Source organism: Armigeres subalbatus, chromosome 3 (genome assembly GCF_024139115.2).
Source record: "Armigeres subalbatus isolate Guangzhou_Male chromosome 3, GZ_Asu_2, whole genome shotgun sequence".
NCBI classification, from domain to species: Eukaryota; Metazoa; Arthropoda; class Insecta; order Diptera; family Culicidae; genus Armigeres; species Armigeres subalbatus.
Genome location: NC_085141.1, coordinates 205873434 through 205896724, shown reverse-complemented (window position 1 = coordinate 205896724; position 23291 = coordinate 205873434). Strand labels below are relative to the sequence as shown.

The following is a 23291-nucleotide window of genomic DNA, read 5'->3' as shown; positions in this document are numbered from 1 at the left end:
CAAAGACATCGATGGTCATGTGGATCGTTAATCATGAAGTTCTTATTCACCTGGTAAAGGTTTTCCTGGTGGCAACAATACATTGTCTTCCTGTCTTTCTTCATGGTGGTTACACTGTGCATAGTTATCATGGGAATTTTGTACTCGTCCTTGCTGGTATACAGCATCAGTCTGGTGTCGTTTATAACACCAGACCATAGAATTGCGAAGAAGTCAGTGAATGATGAGAATTCCATGACTACGAAAATTATAGCGTCATATATTAAACTAGAAAATTACGTTTTAAATAATTGGAATGATGTTGATGAAGTAGAATTAAGCAGTAAGATCAAACACTTTGTTTTCAAACGGTCATGAAAAAAAAACGGCCAACGGCCATAATAAAATCACAAAAAAGGAAACGAGTTCAATTGTTTTTCGTTGCTCTATTGTTGATGGGATAAAGATGAGAGGAATCGGAACATTTACCTAGATTACAGATTTGTGTAATTGCTTATCAGTTTTAGTAAATTCTTCGAAAATTATCATGAAAATTAATCAAAGAGTATTCTAGCACCTATATGGATTGCAAATTCCATATGTGGCGAGCTGCAACTCTATCTGGATTCGTTAGTATTTAGTATCTAATTAAAGATAAGGCTTTGCAACTTCTTTTTTTTTGCATTACATCCTATAACTATGTCGACTGTTAGTTCAGGAGCTTAGAACACATTCGTACACCATGTGACTAGCCTAGTCTCTGAGTGAGCACTTCGAAAGACAGACGTTCTATTGACAGTTTTGCCAAAAAGTAGCATAGTTTTTCACAAGTATGTTAACGTAAGCACTAAAAAGTTTTTCAATTTACAGCCTTGACCAACCGCATAACAACTGACTACGACGTATTTCGAAGTGATACAAAATTCAGAAATCAATACCTACCTGGATACCTGGTTGGCTACAGTGTCGAAACACCTATGTCTGGCGTATTGTAGATCTCCATAATTGTTTTATACTGAACAAATTTCGTTTCCCGCCTGCATGTTGCGGGACCTAAGCTGGTTACGTAATCCGTAGAAGGTCATATTCGCAGCAACTATACGTCTTTTCATTTTATGGGAAACGTTATTGCCACATATCACAGGCGTTCCAAGGTAACCGTTGCAAAGTATACATCCGTTGTGTCCTGTTTCTATCAACGAACTCCTCTCAGAACCATATCAAGCGCCTTGAGTTCATCGATTTAGCCATCCAATGGGACGCATAATTGCTGTTTGCATTCAGGAAGCTCCCTATCTACTCAGCACAGTCGAGCTATTGCAGCCAGCGACCAACAGCCGTCCCGGTCCTTAGTTTGAGACATAAAACGGGAGCTTCCGATCTCCATCTATCGGCAAGTATGGTTACTCAGTGGGGCGCTCTTAGACGCAAGGGAGTTCCGGATAAAATCGTCGGCAGACGATGCAGAGTCCTGCATAATGGAGCTTTGTCTGACCCCATCCGGGTAGTCGCTGGAGTGAGGCAAGGATGTATTCTATCTCCGCTACTGCGATTGACCGTGTACCAAACCGTGGGCTGCTCTGAGAGCCTATAACTATGGAGCATCTAAACGACTTCGATTTGGCTGATGATATTGCTCTACTAACACAACGGCGCTCTGATATGCAGAGTGAGCTGAACGACCTGGACGAACGCTCCTCAACAACAGATCTCACCATAAACGTCAACAAGACGAAATCAATTAATTGCCGTACGAAAACCATTTTTTTGTTAAATATCTTGGCCGTACATATGCACAGCACATTTTTCGAAATGGACAAATTTCATATCAATTTGTCCATTTCGAAACATATCCTGTGCATATGTACAGCCAAGATATTTAACAAAAAAAGACGAAATCGTTGGATGTAAACATAAACAACCCGTCCAATTTTACGGTAGCCGGACAAGCAGCGGAGAAGGTCGAAAACTTTCAATTTCTTGGCAGCCAGTTAGCGTCGGACGGTGGAACCAAGATCGACATAGGAGCACGATTAGGGCTGCTTTTGCGAGTTTAAGAAATGTATGGAGATCCAATAAGATTAGTCAACGCACCAAATTTCGAATATACAACTCAAACGTAAAATCTGTGTTATACGCCAGTGAGACTTGGTGTGTATCAGCAGAGATTACTCAGAAACTGCAAGTTTTTATCAACCGATGTCTACGTTTTATAATTCGAGCCTGGTGGCCTCACGATTGGATCTCGAATGCTGACTCCATCGACGATGCCATTAAAAACCGATATCGACAGAAATTCGAGAGCGTAAATGGAGGTGGGTTGGCCACACATTACGAAATAGCGGAGACGAAATCTGCAAGCAAGCGCTGGACTGGAATCTAGCAGGACATCGCAGCAGAAGCAAACCCAGGGGCTCGTGGCAGCGTAGCCTCAACAAGAAAATAAAGGAAGTCGACAGGAATCTAACCTGAACCCAGGTCAAGGCTAAAGCGAGCAGCCGCCTAGGATGGAGATCTTTTACGTTGGCTCCATGTACCGCTAGGGGTGCTCAGGATACATGAGCGAGTGAGTGATGAGTGCTTTGCTTTCCAGTGCGTCTGTCGTCCTGCCAGCATCATCCGTCATCACAATCTACTATCAGAACGTTGGCGGAATAAACGGGCTTCTGGACGAACTATCACTTAGCCGTTATCGATCTCTGTTACAATATAATCGTTCTGTTTGAGACCTGGCTGGATTCTAAAACCAACTCAAGTTATGTTTTTGGGCATGGTTACCAAAAATTTCGCTGCAACCGCAATTCGAACAGCAGTAGGAGCTACAGGAGAAGGTGTTCTTATCGCTGTAAGCTCCATACTAAAAGTGACTGCTATTGAGGACAATACCTGGACGGCCGTGGAACAAATCTGGGTCGCTATCCAACTCGTCGATCGTCGATTGTTTATCTGCGCACTTTACATTCCTCCGGACTGAACTCGTGATTTGAAGTTTATCAACACAAACTGTCAGTCTCTCTCATTTGTGTCGAACGAAGCAGCTCCGTGCAACAAATTGATGCTACGTGGAGACTTCAACTTCGCGAGAATCGCGTGGACATAAATTCACAGGGGTTTTTTACGGCTCCGACCTAGAACGATCATCATTTCACGTTGATGGCACGAAGCTTTTGGACAATTATAGTATGGCTACCCTATCTCAAATCAATGGAGTTGTAAACGAGAACGATCGTTCGCTAGATCTCTGTTTTACTAGCATGTCCCGAAAAGAATTGTCCAGTTTGATAGTCGCATTCCGTAGATGACTAACGAACTTTGCTCGTTAAGTAGGAATAAAAAGGCTGCTCTCAAAGGGTTCACTAAATTCCTATATCACTATGTCAGTATCAATCATCAGTACAAGCGCTTAAGTCGGTTCCTTTTCCGACGCTATCATAGAAGGATCCAACAATGGCCTAAAACTCACCCGAAATCTTTTTGGAATTACATAAATGAACAGCGCTAGGAAATAGGATTGCCTTCATCCATGCTTCTAAATGACAAAACTGCTGACACGCAACAGGACATTTGCAACCCTTTTTCGGCCAAATTTTCCATTGTGTTTGAAGAAGAGCTACTGTTTGACTAGAGGAAGCCAGCCTAGGGCTGCAAGCCTCTTTAATAAAGAAAAAAAAAAGCTGCTGTTTGCAGACTTCATCACTTCAGTATCGGAGTACGTCCTCTTGGCAAACTAACAGCTGGTCAGCATTCACGTGAGTGCTGAACTTATTACTAAGGCCGCATCTCAACCCTAGTAGGTAGCAAAGTTCAGTTCGATTTGGTTGCAGCAACTGCAATGTGACTGGATTTGGTCGCATATGAGTGACAGTGACTGATATATGACAAGTGTGCTACTCGGGAAGAGTTCATATAAGCCCAGTCCTGGTTTAATTAAAGAAGTAACGAATGGCTCCAGTTCAGAAGATTTTCCAGCTTTCGATCTCCAGCGGAGTATTCCCTTCATTTTGGAAAATGACCGAAATGTTTCCCGAGTATAAAAAGGGCAACAAGCGCGATGTTATGCGCCGTATCTAAGCTATTTGAACTTGTTATTATTGATTTTGTCAGTGCACACTGCAAGCAATAAATACATCAAAACAGATCACCATGGCTTTGTAACTCGACGCTCCACAACTACGAATCTGCTGTGTCTAACCTCGTACATCACGGAAAGTATGAACATTCGAGCCCAAAGGGAAGTGATCTACACAGAAGGGATCTCGTGCAACGTCGGGTATACTACAAGGCAGTCACTTGGGACATCTGATTTTTTATCATGTACTTATGTCGTTTTCGGTTATTGCTGGGTCGAACCTAGTTCTGCACCGGATCCGCTCTAACAGCTGTCAAAACGTTCGGTTATTCGTTCAGGTTGGATCGCGATCCGCACCAGATCCGACCCAAAATGAATGAGGTTCGCTCTGCCGATTTATCGAGATCCAACCTAGGTTCACCAATACATTCAAATACAAACTGTCAAACTGGTGTTTATGTTTACGCTAAAGGAAAATGAAAACGTTAAAGACACGGATGGGTATTTGATTTTGTTTGTTTCATTTGTTAAATTTATCAATTTTATTGCGTTCTTCCACGCAAAAATGGATTATTTTAATTTTGTGCTGTCTTCAAGTTTCTCTGATGGTGAATCAGATTCAGATATCGACATATTTTTCGCTGATTACCTCAGATGATAGCTCCACTATAAACAAAATGAGGGTTGGAAATTTGGTTGAAAATGTGATTTATAAAATGCAGTGACGAGAAGGTAGCTGCTATTTATTCACTATTACGTTGTGTATTCGAACATATGCTTTAGGTATAATTGCTCTATCAATGGGAAAATAGCGTACCAGAGTATCTGCCGCTATGAAGTTATTTATACCAAAATGTTCATACCATTATTTTATTCATTATTGCAGTCTGTGCATAATGTGCTCAAGGTTACGGATTTGAAGAATATAAACGTAATGTATTAACCCTGGCATTAACCATTTATAAGACTTTGGCAACTATATTGCCATCAACAAATTTATTGTTTTTACACAGGATTTTGTTTTTACACGATTTTTTTCGCTCGTGTTTTTGATCGTGTGACTTCAATTTACCACCAAAATCTTCGCAACATGTTTCAAAAAATCCAGAATAAATCAAAGAAAAATCACATGATAATTATTATGCGTTAAAAATAATTTATAAATATTATTATTTATAAATAAATTCAAATGTTTATTTAGGAACAGTTTTTATACGAATTGAGCATAATTTTTTAGTGAAAGAAAGGTTTTTAGTTGTAATTCGTTAAAAAACCGACAAAGATATATTTTATCCCATTGACTTTGATTATGTTGAATCTCCTGTTTAGATTATGTAGTGAAACATTATTTGCTTCTCTTGTATACATATTTGGTTTTTGCAGTTTTGACGAAATCGCAATTTATCCCAAAGGGTCCCCTCTGGGGAGAAAAATTGCAGAAGGAATGCAAATAGCAAAAAAGAATGCTGTTCAACTCTTGTACGATTTGATTCTTTGTTTTAAAATAAAAGGCCCCAAATCTCAATAAATGTTGTATTGGACTTTTTACAAAGTGTTTCCAGATTTTCTTATTCTGTTCCATTTCAATGACATAATTGATAATTCAAATTTACTGTAACACAGTTACTGTTACCCAAAAAGCCATATAGAATCAGCATAACAGTTTATCGGGAAACACGGATTGGCATAAATTCTTTCACGGCAATCCATATTGCCGTCGTCATTCATCACAAGCTCCTAATCACATTAATTTATTGATGAAATAATAGTCATTTTAGTCATTAAACAATTAACAGAAGAAACGTCTGATTTCCCCTATAATTCATAAAACAAGAAAAAAATAACACTAATAACAAAATTCAATAGATAAAATATGTCTGTTTCTGCCAGCTGATAAAAATGCGAATTGAAAACAAAACAAATGATAGGGATTGAGTTCTCACTAATACCATCATACTGACTCGATCCCGATTCGTTTTTCGTTCGGTTATTCAGAGTCGGGGTCGGACCTGACCCAGGTTTAAAACCGAAAACGACATTAATGATGTTCATCGTGCTATTAAGGGTCCGCAATTATCGTTTGCTGATGATCTCAAGATATTCCTACGTATCTGCTCAATTACCGATTGCCATACTCTCCAAGGTCAAATCAATGCTTTCGCTGATTGGTGCACTACGAACCGGATGGTTGTCAATCTGACAAAATGTTCCGTTATCACATTTTCACGCAATGAATAGCCGATTATCTGCAATAACAACTTGATGGGAACTACTGTCGAACGGGTGAATCACGTGAAGGATTTGGATACCACCTTTCATACATTGTCGAGAAAGCGTCTAGCATCCCGGGCTTTGTCATGGTGCGCTCTACATTAGAGTATTGTTCGTCAGTATCACAACAACGGCGTTTGCGCTTCGAAGACTAAATTGGAGAGACATGCTGCATCTTCCTAGTTACGAGGATCATTGTCGCTTGATTGCCTTCGAGTAATTGTGTATTCGCCGGGATGTGGGGAGAGCCCTACGTGTAGCTGATGTACTTGGTATGGGTTTTGTTTATCCTTGCCGTGTCCCTCTTCAGCATCAACTACTGCCCTGCAATCGATTCCAATCAGATCAATGTAGTCCGCAAAGCCCAGGAGTATATGTTACCGTGTGATGATGGCGCCAGATCTTCTAATCGCACCGTCGAGTGCAAAGTTGAACAATAGATTTGAAAGGTCACAAACGAGGTTGACACTTCGTCTGTAATCTGAATACTTGATTTCGAGCTATCAAGCGTTGCACGTATCAGTCTACTAATCAGTTTCGCCAGAAAACCCTGGGCTACCGTACCAGGGTTTCGGTACCTACATCCGTTAAAGGGACTGCCTTCTTGATGCAGCACAGTGCGCACAGCTTTGTTCAGAGTTCCTTGCCGGCAATCGGACGATGATCAGCCGCCTCTAACTTGGGGAACAGACGCAGTTGTGAGCCACTCATAACATGGAGAACAGACGCAAGGGTAACAAACTTCGGATGCGGGACACCCTTAAATAAGTACTAAGGAAGTTCCTTATCCTGACGACCCAGTCGAGCCTTCTATTGCCATTCGTGATCGTCGTCGTACCGGTCCTATGGGCTTTTATGGTATACGGGACTTCCGACCTGCCTCAATAGGCAGTTTTCCTATCAAATTCTTCTTCTTGTTCTTTTATAGCTCTACTTTCCAATTGGAACTTGGCCTGCTTTTGAACTTCTACAAGCATTTCTTCAGGTATTTATCGAAATCTTATATATATATAATAAGCCCAGGGAGTCGAGAATGTATCCCACCCGAAACGAGACCAAGGGTCGAACCAAGAGTGAAAAGTTTGCCTTTTATAGAGTAGGCCGCAATATATATAAAAGCCTTCGGGTGCGCGATGGTGGTATTCTAGTAGCTATTAACATTGCCGTCGGACCAATTCAATTGCAACTGTTTGGGTTAAAATAAGTCTCTCTAAACGCCACGTTTTCATCAGTGCCCCGTAAATTAAAAAAAAACCGACATGATTTCAATGTAATGCAATACCTGCTGTAGAATTTGCTTCCGTTACGTCCATATAATCGGATATGCTTCTTATGCTTGAAGGACTGCAGTCAGCCAAGACTCGTCTGGGCTTTCTCCCACCAAGGATATATGTTTCCTGATCCGGTTTTGTCTGCAACTATTCCTGCACACCGCCAACCAGTATATGAACCATTTTTTTTAGGAGTGGAGTCAAAGTTGTACAAAGTTGTACAGCGTGTTTGAGGCTCCTAATGAATATCAGGCATACTAAGGATGTTGCAGTTAAGGATGTAATGCCAAAAAGAAGAACTCGAGCAGCACAAGCTAGACAAAAATGGTTACAGCAACTTGATTGTGACTGAATCCGGTCACATATAAGTTGCAATAACCTATGTGGAACATTTGTGCTGCTAGGGAAGTTGTCCAATGAGTAGTGTTGGATGTTCAATCTGTATGCTCACTTGCAAGAAGATGGGGATGCGATGTATTTGTGTGTTTGAAAGCCCCAATTGAGATATGTAATTCAAAATGAAATCGAGTTATAGAAATCACGCATTCATAAATGGTAGGGAGACTGGATAGACTTGATCCCCTTTCTTCATTTCCGATGTATCACAGCCAAAAATAAATAAACTTGTGTAGTTTTCGCACAGGCTTTCAAAGAAATATATAATTTAACTGTACTGATATGATACAGTCTATAAATTGTTGTTGTTTTTGAAACACAATCGATTTTTTTGGAGTGCTGTCAAAAATCAACTTTGAAAATATTCGGGGGGAATTGATCCCTCTCCTAGAACTTGCTATGATGAAAGTAGAAAGGTGATCTCTAATGTTTGTCTTTCTCGTATACAAAGTATACGTAAAAGCAATATGTTCGCTCCAAAAACGAACTTTTCATAGGAGGCCCGGAGACCCATAGTGTTATATACCGATCGACTCATCTCGACGAATTGAAGTGATGTCTGTGTGTGTGTATGTATGTGCGCAAAACCCGCCAAAAAATCTCACTATTTTTTTGGCACTTATTCTTAACCGATTCGCTCGTAACAGATTGCATTAATCTGTTTTTTTTTAAATACTTTTCTCCATAATCCACTCAATTTCCAACTTGCTGTGCGTATTCACTAACGATTTTTGTTATGGAATCGACATCACATGCAGTCTTATAATTTGGGGAGCCATGATCCCCGATACACATGTTTTTACAAGTTTATTTTTTTTGAATTTTTTCGTAAAATTTTTGTATGGGTGACTAATGAGGAATCAAGCGTCTCCATATTGAGGCCACAACTTAAAATCCAAATATCCTGAAATTATGGAATGTTATTTTATATTTTATCAGTACAGATATGGCAGTATGGCTTTGTGCTGCGAAAAAAATGAAAGCATTTGGTTATTGTCAAATGAACTTGTTCAAATTTCGCTTGGGTACTAAAAAAGTCTTTAGCAGGGCCAAAACACACAAATCGCCATGCAGAATTAATTTAGTTGTCAACCCAAAAAATAACCTCAGAATGATTATTTGTCTAGAGGATCTATACTAAAAATACGCTAGAACAAAACTACGTTCGGTAAAACAGGGGAGATCAAGTCTCCCAACCTTCCCATATGCATTACGTTTTACTTATCAGAAATGTCATTTTAAACTTACATAACAGTTCCCACTCATCGGTAACATCGTTGAGTTGCTGCTTCTCAATCAATGTTCCTCGCATGTCATAATAAGCGTAGCGAAGTTTTGTGTGCAGGAATAGGTTCTTGTTTAGTAGATACAGTCCGGTAATTGGTTCATTTTCATTGAAAGGGTTGTCCACGATTGCGAATTCACTCGACAGCATATTCAGCAGCACACTCTGGCTGTTATTTGTGTATGCGGCAGCCCTGTTGAATAAAATAATGTTAGTTAGATAAATTCGAATATTCATTCAAAAAAAAAAAAACTATGATGCTAACTGAAATTATTCAAAACAAAAATTTTAGTTACGTAAACAATCATATCTCAAAGAAAGGCAAGTAGAGAATGTGTTTTTAAATAAACTATTTTTTTGCTAAAATCAAATGTAGTAAAAAATCGTGAGGACATAATGAAAAAGAACAAGAAGAAGATCTACCAGGAGACCCGGATACCCTGAAACGACTGAAAATCGCCCAGCTACAATCTTGTATTAAGGAGACGACAAAACAGCAATAGGAACTAAAGGACAGGAACCGACAACCAAATCTTCCCCAATCACCAAAGCGGACGAACGGAATTTCAAGAACAACACCATCTTATAGGCCAACATACACTACAACAAGTCACCGAACAGTGTCAGGCTCAACTCTACAACAACATGCGGAGCTCCAACAACAAGAACACCAACATGAGCTTCTTCAGCGGCAAGACCAACAACGCAACTTCCAGCGAAACATAGTCTTCGTCTGTTACTAAACCAAATGCAGTTACAGCAGCAACAAATGGTGCCTGAGACACGACACATTATTGAACATCCTAACTAACATCCTAAGCGCCATCTGTACCTCACACTCACCACACATTCGGATCAATTTCGGGATACTGGGCAATCAATTCATCGACAAATCCTGATTAGGCCAAATACACCAAGAATGAACCAAACCCCAATCTATAACCAATTTTTGCAGCCGGTACATAATTGACCCTTCGAATATTCCAGAGAGCCCAATTTAAAAAAAGCTTGGATAATTTTTTAATCAAGTAAATACTGTCAGGAAGAAATGAACGAACAAACTCTGCTTTAATCAATTAAGGACATAGTTGGAAGAGTACCACGATGGCAGTCAAAATGGCACCGGACCTTCAACAGGTCAACCCCTACCCCTACCCCTCTCCTACCAATGTTCGAATGCATCTAATAGCGTCGAACAAAACTTCAATATTCAAATAACTAATACGTGTAACAAGTGTCAGTGTGTTGTCCAAGATTGATGAGATTTTCGCGTTTTGTAGTATTCTAATTGTTTAAAAAATAAGAAAACGTTTGCAGTTGTTGAATGTTAAACGTCCCAACTACTCCCACGAACCATGAACGCAGCCAACACTACATTACCTCATGGAAGGACGACAGTGTTACTACTACTTACCACCAGGGACGCCGAGGAGAACATCGAATGGGCGGCCATGTGGGTGCCGAATTGGGTGGCGAACTGGGTGGTCAGCATGTGGCGGAACTCATGGGCGACAACGGGTCAACTGCCAGAGGCTTATGGTCAACGGTCACAAGAACGACAAATCTCGCTTAACTTTTCAAAAGGACCTAAGAAACATTTTTTTCATGAATTAATTTGTATAGCGCAATCAACAGAACAACATGAAAGCTATTGTTGTATTCTGCTAGTGTGAAAGACTAGACATCCTGCCCAGGTAATCAGTAAGCATTATATAAAGCATTTAATTGGCATTATATGCGCCTTTACTGCAAAACATTAAATGCCAATAAGCCCTATAGTCGCCTTTACTGCTATTTTAATGCAGGTTTTGGCCCAATATATGGCTGCTTAAATGCTCAATCCTACTTTATCGATAAAGTAGAAATTTTGCTGAGTAGCATTTATTCAGCATCCGAAATGCTGAATAAATGCTTAATTTTAAAAACAAGAAAAAAAGTTTTTTTAATGGCATTTTTTTTCTAATTCTTTTTTTACATAGTTTTTTTTTTCATATTATATCGTTATTGTATTTTCATATTTGAAATGGAACATACTTTCTTCGAGCGGGATTCGAACTCACGCTTTTGCCACCCGACGCTGTAGTTGTCATCGCCCTTACCAGCTGGCCCATAAGAGAGTGATGGTAGTGGGAATAATTTTGCCCAACATAAACAAAATCCCCTTTCAGGAACATTGAAACTTAATCTTACTCATCTCAGAATCCAACCGTCACAAACGTCATACCCAGTTGCAATGAAACAGCTACAGTAGTGCTGCTTTAATGCATCCATCAAAAATAGTGCAATGGAATAATAAAATGTAGCTAAACTATGTAATTAGTGATAGGGTTAGGTTAACGACAAGTACTAACATTATGCACGTACCGATTTCTATTTTCAAATGTAAAGTTCATTGGACAAATAGTCCCTGCTATATGGTTCCTTATTGGAAAACGTTTGAAGTATGAACACTACAGGCCTTAAAGTGGCACTAATGTAGCTGTTCCATTGCACTTAACGAAAAACAACAGTGTGTATTCAAAATGCTATTTTAAGACTATGCCTCTCATGATTGCTTTGAGAATGCTTATTTAGAACAGCCTGGTTTTCGAAATGCTTATTAGAGTGGGGCGTCATGGTCATTTTTTCAAATCAATGGTTTTTCGAAGCCATTCTGGGTCCTGAACAACTGTGCAGAATTTGGGACCGATTGGTTGCTCCCTCGCTTTCCGCATCGCGTTTGAAGTTTGTATGAAAATTAGTATGGAAGAACGTATATTTTTGCGTTTCTATTACTAGAGGTTTCAGTTTATCGTAAACCAAGTAGCACATTGCGTTAAAGTATAACCCAAAGGATGCCGAAAAACTTTGCTGAAGAAGGCACGTTGCTGGAACGTCCACGAAAAAAGTTATAACGTTTCGAACATTGAGTGTTCAAACCATATGCAAAAAATCGTTCATTCTGCCAGCACTGCCGTACTACGTAGACGAATAATTTAACTGAGTGTTATTTCAAAATAAATAAAATAATTGGGCTTTAGAGCTAATGGGAGCTATCCGAAATCATTTCACAAAGAAAAAAATCCGACGAGAAGGAAGATGGGTTTTGCCCTTCGAGAACCATAGGTTGTCCGGTAGTGCTGGCAGAAACATTGATTTCTTGCATATGGTTTGAGCAATCAATTTTCAAAACGTAATAACATTTTTTGTAGACCTTCCAGCTACGTACCTTCTTTGGCAAAGTCTTTCGGCATCTTCCAAACTATATGCTAACATATTGAGTCACGTGATTGATGATAAATTGAAGCCGCTAAGTGCAAAAATGTAAAAAAGTACGTTTTCCCATACTAATCTCCATGTAAATTTAAAACGCGATGCGGCATGCGAGGTTGCAACCAATCGAGCCCGTATTTTGCACAGTTTATTGGGGTCCCAAAACGATTCAGAAAAACCTTGATCTCACTTGATCGGACGAAGTTTGCGTTTTTCCATACAACTGCGCCCCACTCTAATGCTTATATACAGCATGGAGCATATGCAATGCCAGTATAATGCTGCTATAGTGCTTACTTTAATGCTTATTGGTTACCTGGGTGGTAATTCTATTACTTTTCATAAACTGCCACGAAAACCCAAATCAGGCCCTACTCCAGATATATTCGCTAATCGCCATTATGTGTTCCTCATGGTGCCACCAGGACCTCGTGGTGTTTGTTTTAAAACCCCCCCCTCGTGGTTTTATTATAAAACGCCATCGCCGTTTCCCGCCGTTCTAAAACCCGATACCTGTCCTAGGAGAGTGTGTCCACCAAGTCCGCCATAAAACCAGGTTGTTCCCAATACGTTCCCGGCTGCTGAAGCCTTGAGTTCGCCACTACACTCGAGGAGTGCACGACATAGACAGAGGGTCCACGAGAGGCTGCAGCCCGCCGAGAAGAAGCTGGTATCCACCCCTGACCCAGCTTCAGAAACCGAAGAGTCGACAGGTAGCGGAGTAGCAGTGCGCGGGGCCCCGAAGAACGAAGAAGAAAGTGTTGGGAGAAGTGAGAAAGTAAGGAAGAGAAAGGTAGGAGGTAGAGATAAGGAAGTGGGAGGCGTCGTTCGGTGTTTGTGGACGGACGCAGGAAGGAAGTGTGCACGAAATAAAATGGGAGTTTTTCATGAGACAACTCGAGTATGTTTCTATCGCGAAGTTTCACGAGCGTAGAGCCGACCCTGAGGTTTGGTCAAGGGGGTCTCACCAGCACTTGGAGTAACACGGCCCTGGCCCCCAGTAAGATACACCTGTGCACCGCATATTGAATTACTTCCCGTGATAATGAACATATTTCTTTAAGGAGTTCCACTTACTTCGTCTCGCATTATTGCATAAATCATCAGTTTCGTGCCAATTTAATAGGCATTAGCTGAAAAGACATTTTTTCACACACTTATCCCCACAGGAGCAGCCCGAAATGCTGATGGGACGCAAACCAATCTTCACTTTTTAGAGTTAGTCACTTGTTTGAAGTGAAAACCAAAAATAAAACGCTATTTTTGCCCGAAACTATTAAAACATTTTTTATGTGCGTTAGAAAGTCATGAAAACCTTATTGTTTTGAATAGGAGATCATTGTGAAATGTAGCTGGATTTGTAAATTTTGCATCTACACGTTGAAATGGTTCAGAATTCTTGTTTATTTTTTTTAACCAGTGCGTATTAACATCTTTTAGCTCTTCATAACAGCTTTTGTAAGCTCCTTATGAAGAATTATAATAAAATTTGCCACCCGCTTGGATGTATAAAAAGCTCTAACAGTCACATCACTCAACGAAATGATTAAACCGTATAAAATTAACTTACAATAAGTACTAATATACCCAAATCGCGTATTAATTTAGTCTATGCATGAAGTAAACTTTTCTCTACTCACCACTTGTTGTCGGGGCTGAGAACCAACTGCTGCATAATCCCTTCCATGCCGGGATTCACGTCACGCGTTAAGTCGGAAGTGGACAAATCCCACGTGATAAATCGAGTTGAAATCGACACCATGTAGCGATAATCGCTGGTAAGACAGAACCCAAACACCGCAAACTGATGCCCTTCCAGAGAGTACTGATGGGTGTTTAGTTTGTGGATGAAATAGAGAGATAAAACGAAACAAAGGAAAATGACTGCACATTACGGTAACGAGAGGATTACCTTCAATGGTCCTCCTGGTGTGTGGAGACAGTGGTTTAGGGGAATGAGAGCGGAGTCCTTGGGGCCTGATTTATCGCAAGCTTCAAGCAACATCTTAATGTTGGGATTTCCGCCAATTTCAGGCAGCAAACGACCGATCAACTGCGCCGCCAGCATGTTTGGATAGACACCGAGAATAGCACCGCCTAGTCGAAGTGCATCGGCTACCAACATAAGCTCACGTTTGGCATCTTTATCGTCAATATTCACCGAGGCATCTTCGAAATCAGCCAGAACGGCCTGCAGGGGGCAGCTGGACAACTTTGCGTGCAACCAGTCGTAGTTGAAAAGTACGTTTTCGTACAGATCCGTGAACCGTCTAGATCGCACCAAATGGAAAGGCAGTTCTCCAAACTGAGGAAAAACAGAATAAAAATATAATAAACTTCAAATTAGTGACTTTTTTGTACTTACCTTCCTTAGATTATATCGAGTGACTTTGCCTTCTTTATTGGTGAAAACTAATGGTTGAATGGGAACTTTTCTATCAGCGATACCTTCTTTATCCGTTAGGCCAAAACGGTGCCTCTGAATCTCCGTGTACTTGAACGGCTTCGGTTTTCCACCCCAGATTCCAAGATAGTAATCGGCGATCATTGAGTGAAAATAGATTGCCATATTCATGTTCTTAAAGTATCGCTCTTTAGCGGTGTCTCTGAATTGCCTATGGTACCAGTTCATAACGTTTACTCCATCTGCTTCCCGTTCACTGAGATAGTTGGGCAGGTCATTACGGATTCGTGTCCACAACAAAGGAGGAATTCGACGAACTGGCGGCAAATGGTACTGATAGACGTCGTCGAGTACGCGATCATCCAGTGAGATCAAATCCTCCAGCTCACTCTCCGAAAGTCCTGACTTTGCCGCAGTGATGTAAGCCAGTGCGTGGAATACAAGGATTCGTCCGTGCTGCTTCTCAATACGCTCAAAAAGCATCATAATACTATCCATGACGGTCGAAGCCAGATGGGTATCCTGCGGCCGTGTGTAGCTTCTCCAGCGGCAGATTTCCGCAAAAACAAGTTTGACGAAAATCGGCAGAGAACATTTGCCGATCGCGTTTGCTACTAGGCGCCACTGATAATTGGAGAGATCCCGACAAGCAGTTGCCATCCACATCTTGATAACGTTCATTGCCAGGTCTTCGCCCAAAGCCGTAACTTCGATGAAGTTGTCTTCAATATCGATCATGCGTCGCAATAGATGGTACTCCTGGGACACTACCGGGTTGGATTCTTCTGCGGCACATGTAACAATAATCTAGGAATGATAAAAAACAGTTAAATGTACATTGTCGGTGAGGGGAATGCTATGTCCCTATACAAATACTTGTGCAATGTGGGTTTTGGAATAATTGGAAGGTTTTCCATATAGAGGAACAGTTTGCAGCATAATTATTTAAAATTAATCATCGTGATAATTGTACTAAACAACTTATCGCAAAAACTAGAGTAATGTTATCAGAATGAGAGAACTTAAATTTAGCTTGATAGTGGTTTCAATGACCCTCAATGACTTTAAACATGATACAATATATTTTTGTACAATCAATGTATTCTGGATTATTTATGGTCAGAATAAAAATTGAATATTACTCTGCAAAGTGGTGGTAGTCGAGTAGGTAGCCAGGAAACTTTGCTAGAATCTTGAGTCCCTGTTAGCTGGTCAACGGAATCGAGGAACAGTAATAGAGGTTGTTGTTTACTGGCGTAGGTAAGAAGTTGCTTAAAATGCGCGGTTAACGGAACTAAATCATCTGGTATTTGATCAAAAGGTAACATGAAGTTATATGATATCTGAAATAGATAAGTAGAGTTATAATACATCGGGCTGTAGCGTTACTTCGTAATTACGAACCTGTTGACAAATTGAAATCAGCGTAGGGGTGAGAGCACTAGAATCTGGAGTCGTTCCAAGAAATCGGATTATGCTGATAGGCCTAACCTTGGCGAACCATTCGGTAAACGTTAAAGCTGCACTCTTAGCCAGTAGAGAAGTTTTTCCACAGCCACCTTCTCCATACAGTACCAAAGGTTTATCACAAGTTCCTAGCATGTAACTCTCAATTCGCTTCAGCTGTTCCTCACGACCATAGAACACCTTGACCGAATTGTTACAGGCGTGAAGATGCTGCAGTATCTCAGTTACAATCTGGCCCTGGGCACTGGAATCCTCTTTGCGCATAGCACGATCTACAAGTTTAACAATATTTTTGTAGAAATGTGTAATGAAATGGTTTAAATACTCCTCGTGGGTTTCAACATCCAGTCCCTCCCGACCGATCCATTCAATGGTATATTTCTGTATATTGGATGCTTCGATTCGATTCGGCACTCGAACATCTCGTAAGTCAGCAAGGAGTTTACATGCTTCGGTATCTAAGCTACGATTAAGAATATCCACATAGAGTGAGGCTTTCTTCAGATTTTGCAAGTTTATGTTGTTGATGTATCGAATGTAAGCCAGACAATGATTCTTAGTATTCTTGACGTTCAAAACACCATTGATAACTTCTCGCTCAGTCACTGGAAATGATCGAACATTATTACTATTATACCTGATTATGTTTCTAAAACCCACCTGACATGAAATAATTATGAGTTTGATCCTTGTCCAATTTGCCCTGGGAGAACAGCGAAGCTGCACCTTTGCGGAACAGTTTTTGCATTTTGGTCATGGTATCCCACCAAACCGCTTGATCTTCTGCTTGTAATTTGGGAACGCGCTATTTCCAAGAATATCAAGATTTTAATACAAGCCAGTACACAGACAACATCTCACCTTGTTGTTGAAATTGGTCAGGATCGATGATATTGGTTGAAGGATGGATATGGGGGGTACTGCATTGCTGTCTTTCTTGTACCATAAGTCTAACAGGGAAACATCAATACCCATAGCTGCGAGGTCATCTCTGTGGAAGAAAGTCTCATTAGTCATTTATAGAAATTGATTGGATAAGCTTCAACCTGATCAACTGCAGCTCTGAGGACAAAATGTAGGTAGGTATTGGCCGATAACCATATTTTTGACCGAGGAACACGACGAAATTCGGACCCATCGATAACCGCTGACAGTTTTTGATCTCCCGCATGCAAAGTTCAGTAGTCATGTGATCATCGGTGGCTTCATCTCTTACGCCCCATCTCATGTCGACAACCTGAATAGATAAGATGATTGCTTAAAATAAATTCGGTTATATCCTCGATAGTTCAGTTCATTCAAATTTGATTGCCTATATTTCGGATATTGAGCCACCCTGGGTGGTTTTTATTACAAAAAATACAAAAAACACCGTTTCATACGATATAGTGCGGTATGCGCTTGCAACCCGCAGACACATCTGCCGGTGTACTCTGATTAATTTCTTAACATTGTACTCAGCCTCTAGTGCATCGGACCATGCTGGTACAGCTTCCGGCTTGTGGAGTGCTAACGTGAACCTTCTTGCCATTCTTCGACTCTGCAAATCACATATGAAGCTGTTAGTTTAATTAGTAACCTCTAGTATTATATCATCCACGAAGCTTTCTATTTTCATGACGGCCGAGAGTTTCAAGCGTAAAGCTCCGTTGTACACAGTATTCCACAGTACCGGCCCGAGGATCGACTGCTGACCAGCATGGGTATCATATAACAAAATCCTATTCTGAAAATACACACTACGAAAAAGTCTTGTAACATTATGTCATTTAAGACCGACATATGCAAGCGAACCAAAAGACGCATTATTGCGTCCAAATTAATTTTTACAAGGCTCTGAAAATGTGTATCCTAAATTTTACACGGCCCAAAAAATTAGTGTATGTAGCAAAAATGGTAAGGCCCAGCATGTCAATTTAACACCAGATCGTATGAGTGGGAGTCGTCCCGTTCGATACCACTCTACCATTCCTGCTGCTTGGCAGAAGGGAGATCGAAGCTCACCATGTTCTACAATTTCATGAATATGGGGAAGCATCAGCCCATCCACTGCTTGTTCCTTGCAACTGCGCTGAAGGTGAAAAAGGAGAAACGAAAACAGTGCTCAGCTGGTGCGCAAAGAATCTTGTATTCATGGGTCACTTTGTTTGTTTCGGGAAGCTTTGGATTTCAGTCATTCTTACTGTAAATTTAAGCCATTTGGTAATGAGAAGCATTTAATGTCTGGCATTCGGTATTTGATGACAGAATGATACTGCAAATATATTGTTTTGGGTGTCTGAAGCAAATATGACACAATATTATGTTATGATTGGATATGCATCTCGGTTGATTACGTCAGCTTAAAGGATTGCGTCCCTTATAAAATTGAGAATTTTTTGGTGTATAGCTTTTCAGAATCCTGCACAGGTAATCCGGAACTGCGGTGTAGGGAGTCAGCAATAGCTGCCCAGCTTGCATTCTTCACACGGTTCGATGCCGCATCTCTCTATCCTCGAATACACCCCACGCTCACCAAGTCGTTTTGCACCTGGTCTGCCCAACTCGCTCGCTGCGCTTCACGCCGTCTCGTACCTGCCGGATCGGTGTAATCAATAGTAAATGCCAATGCCTAATTCCTCACCTATTTTATCCACGCACAACCTTATCAGATCATATCTGCTTCGATTGTAGAACTGCTCTTACGGAACCCATACTGGTTGCTTGATAATCCGCCAGAACTCTCTGTACAGACCGACAATATATTTAGGATCGCCTCTCTAACAACTTAGGGAAGATCCATTAATTTACTACGTAACGCTGGCACGGTGCCCCCGGATCAAAGAAACGACTGGTATGACGGCGAATGTGAGCAGTTAGTAGAAGAGAAGAATGCAGCATGGACGAGATTGCTGCAACACCGCACGAGGGCGAAAGAGGCACGATATAAACGGGCGCGGAACAGACAAAACTCGATTTTCCGGAGGAAAAAGCGCCAGCAGGAAGATCGAGACCGTGAAGAGACGGAGCAACTGTACCGCGCTAATAACACACGAAAGTTCTATGAGAAGTTAAACCGTTCACGTAAGGGCCACGTGCCACAGCCTGATATGTGTAAGGACATAAACGGAAACCTTCTTACGAACGAGCGTGAGGTGATCCAAAGGTGGCGGCAGCACTACGAAGAACACCTGAATGGCGATGTGGCAGACGAAGATGGCGGTATGGTGATGGGCCTGGGAGAACGCGCGCAGGACATAATTCTACCGGCTCCGGATCTCCAGGAAATCCAGGAGGAGATTGGCCGGCTGAAGAACAACAAAGCCCCTGGGGTTGACCAACTACCAGGAGAGCTATTTAAACACGGTGGTGAGGCACTGGCTAGAGCGCTGCACTGGGTCATTACCAAGATTTGGGAGGAGGAAGTTTTGCCGCAGGAGTGGATGGAAGGTGTCGTGTCCCATCTACAAAAGGGCGATAAGCTAGATTGTAGCAACTATCACGTAATCACATCACAGAACGCCGCCTACAAGGTACTCTCCCAAATTTTATGCCGTCGACTAGCACCAATTGCAAGGGAGTTCGTGGGGCAGTACCAGGCGGGTTTTATGGGCGAACGCTCCACCACGGACCAGGTGTTCGCCATTCGCCAAGTACTGCAGAAATGCCGCGAATACAACGTGCCCACACATAATCTATTCATCGACTTCAAAGCCGCATATGATACAATCGATCGGGACCAGCTATGGCAGCTAATGCACGAACACGGTTTTCCGGATAAACTGACACGGTTGATCAAAGCGACGATGGATCGGGTGATGTGCGTAGTTCGAGTTTCAGGGGCATTCTCGAGTCCCTTCGAAACCCGCAGAGGGTTACGGCAAGGTGATGGTCTTTCGTGTTTGCTATTCAACATCGCTTTGGAAGGGGTAATACGAAGAGCAGGGATTAACACGAGTGGTACAATTTTCAATAAGTCCGTCCAGCCGTCCAGCCATTTGGTTTCGCCGACGACATAGATATTATGGCACGAAACTTTGAGAAGATGGAGGAAGGCTACATCAGACTGAAGAGGGAAGCTAAGCGGATCGGACTAGTCATCAATACGTCGAAGACGAAGTACATGATAGGAAGAGGTTCAAGAGAAGACAATGTGAGCCGCCCACCGCGAGTTTGCATCGGTGGTGACGAAATCGAGGTGGTAGAAGAATTTGTGTACTTGGGCTCACTGGTGACTGCCGAAAATGACACCAGCAGAGAAATTCGGAGACGCATAGTGGCTGGAAATCGTACGTACTTCGAACTCCGCAAGACTCGAATAGAGTTCGCCGCCGTACCAAACTAACAATCTACAAAACGCTAATTAGACCGGTAGTCCTCTACGGACACGAGACCTGGACGATGCTCGCGCACTTGGAGTTTTCGAAAGGAAAGTGCTGCGTACCATCTATGGTGGGGTGCAGATGGCGGACGGTACATGGAGGAGGCGAATTAACCACGAATTGCATCAGCTGTTGGGAGAACCATCCATCGTTCACACCGCGTAAATCGAATGACTACGATGAGCCGGGTACGTAGCCAGGATGTCGAATAATAACCCGGTGAAAATGGTTCTCGACAACGATCCGGCGGGCACAAGAAGGCGAGGTGCGCAGCGGGCAAGGTGGATCGATCAGGTGGAAGATGACTTGCGGACCCTCCGTAGACTGCGTGGTTGGCGACGTGTAGCCATGGACCGAGCCGAATGGAGAAGACTCTTATATACCGCACAGGCCACTTCGGCCTTAGTCTGAATAAATAATAATAACGCTAAAATTGGCCATTTCAACCCACCTGCCCCCTATGTCAAACTTTTTGTATGGATGTCCCCTTACCAGTTTTGTCGAGTAGGCATATTTGTCTGTACGCTGAAGGGTCTCCGGGGGATTTCTCAGGCTTAGGCAATAGCACCAACTTCTGTCGTTTCCAGTGGTTTGGGAAGATTCCTTCATCCAGACACCGTTGGAGGCAGCTTCTAGACATATTTGCGTGCTTAAGGACCAGGTTAGGAATACAATCCGGACCTTGTGCCTTATTTAACTTTAGTTTTCTTGCAGCGGCGAAAAGCTCATCGTTAGTCACTAGCAGTACCACATTAGAGATAGTCGGGTTTCGGGTTTTGAAAAATTAGTATAATATTGGTTTCGGGTCGGGTACGGGTTTGTGAGATGAAAAAATGTCGGGTCCGGGTCGGGTACGAGTTTTATTAATTGTGAGGCTAGCTCGTTGTTTGGGCTTACATTCTTTTCGATTTAAAAAGGACCAGAAATATCTAGTTTGAACTTTTCGGGCAAAATCTTAGTGCGGGTTTTAATAATAAAATTTTGTCGGGTTCGGGTCGCGCGCGGGTTTACGAATGCAAACATTTTCGTGTACGGGTCGGGTTCGGGTTTGATAATATTTTTCATTCCCGGTTCGGGTCTGGTCCGGGTTTTAAGGAAATTTACAAATCGGGGTCGGGTCGGTTTTGGGTTTGCAAAATGTGAAACTCGACCATCTCTATTCCACACGTCTACTGACTCGTACAGTGTAGTGGGCCAGTCCGATGCAATGAGTCACGCTTCGAAAATAAACCTTAGCTTTCCTAGTGCATTGGGTTCCACTTCAACCTAGCACACCCGAAACAATGCTGTAACTTTGTAACGCAACGAGATAAAATTCTGACTTTTCCTAACTTCCGGAAACTAAGATTTCCTGATAAACTCTGCTTCCAGTGACATCTAGGAGAGGCGCCATAAAAAAGTGACACATTGTGCATTGGGGTCCATTTGGACCCAAGATTTCATCACGATCACAAAAACTCAAACTTCAACCGATTTTCGATCTTTAGGCAACAAACGAAAGCTGTGTAGGTTCCTAAAATGAGCCTATAGGGTGATTCATCCAAGTTGACCTCTCTAGTCCCCGGGGAACTTTTACTAAAGAGGTACTGTTTGAGTTTCTCAATTTGGCACATAATTTCCTTGTATACGACATTTCTGGGAGTTTTTTTTCCCTTGAGCGATCATCGAAAAGCCATCTGGAAGATCCGGAACATCTATAAAAGAGGCCAATTCCAAAAGTTCATCCTAGATCTTCGCGATTGTTTCGTAACCATTCATTATGGCAAATTGTGGGTGCAATCAATAGTAAATGTCTACTGTGACCTCCAAATGCCTCAGAAATGGTTCTCCGGAAGATCCGGAACATCCGTAAAATGGCCAATTCCAAAAGCTCAAACCAGAGCTCCACGTTTTTTTTAGTAACCATTCATTCTGGCAAACTGTGGGTACAATCAATAGTAAAAGTCTTCTGTGACCCCCAAATGTCCCAGAATAGGTTATTCGGAAGATCTGGAACATCCGTAAAAACAGTCAATTCCAAAAGTTCGTCCAAGAGCATCGCGATTGTTTCGTTATAATCGAACCTGGCGAATTATGGATGTAATCAATAGTGAACATCTTTTATGATCTCCAAGTGCCCCAAAAACGGTCATCCAGAAGATCCGGAACATCCGAAAAATGTTCAATTTTAAAAAATTATCCCAGGGCTTCGCGTTTTTTCGTAGTAATCCATCCTGGTGAATTGATGGTGCAATAAGTAGTGAAAGTTTTCTGTGACCTCCAAATGCTCCCAAAATGGCTCTCCGGAACATCCGTGAAAGTGGCCAATTTCAAAAGTTCATCCCAGAGCATCGCGATTTTTTCGTGCCATCCATTCTGGCGAATTGTGACTGCAATAAGTAATGAAAGTCGTCTGTGGTCTACAAAAGTCTCAGAAACAATCTTACAGAAGATCAGGACATCCCTAGAAGTGGCCAATTCCAAGCGGAGGAACTTCCGGATGAATTATCGGAAAAACTTCTAGAAGAATGCCTTTAGGAACTCTCCGAGAAATTAC

The 23291-nt window shown here is 41.8% G+C and overlaps 1 protein-coding gene across 1 annotated transcript in view; it reads right to left on the bottom strand.

Moving 5' to 3' along the window:
• LOC134227390 (NACHT and WD repeat domain-containing protein 2) overlaps positions 1-23291 on the bottom strand; it is a 51126-nt gene that overhangs the window by 2952 nt on the left and 24883 nt on the right. Inside the window, exons 3-12 of the mRNA XM_062708809.1 lie at positions 17441-17631; positions 17256-17385; positions 17055-17199; positions 16332-16999; positions 16070-16270; positions 14889-15734; positions 14436-14828; positions 14164-14348; positions 9235-9464; positions 51-238 (exon numbers count right to left, since the gene is read on the bottom strand). Coding sequence (XP_062564793.1) covers positions 51-238; positions 9235-9464; positions 14164-14348; positions 14436-14828; positions 14889-15734; positions 16070-16270; positions 16332-16999; positions 17055-17199; positions 17256-17385; positions 17441-17631 — 3177 coding nt within the window. The remainder of the gene's footprint in view (positions 1-50; positions 239-9234; positions 9465-14163; positions 14349-14435; positions 14829-14888; positions 15735-16069; positions 16271-16331; positions 17000-17054; positions 17200-17255; positions 17386-17440; positions 17632-23291) is intronic.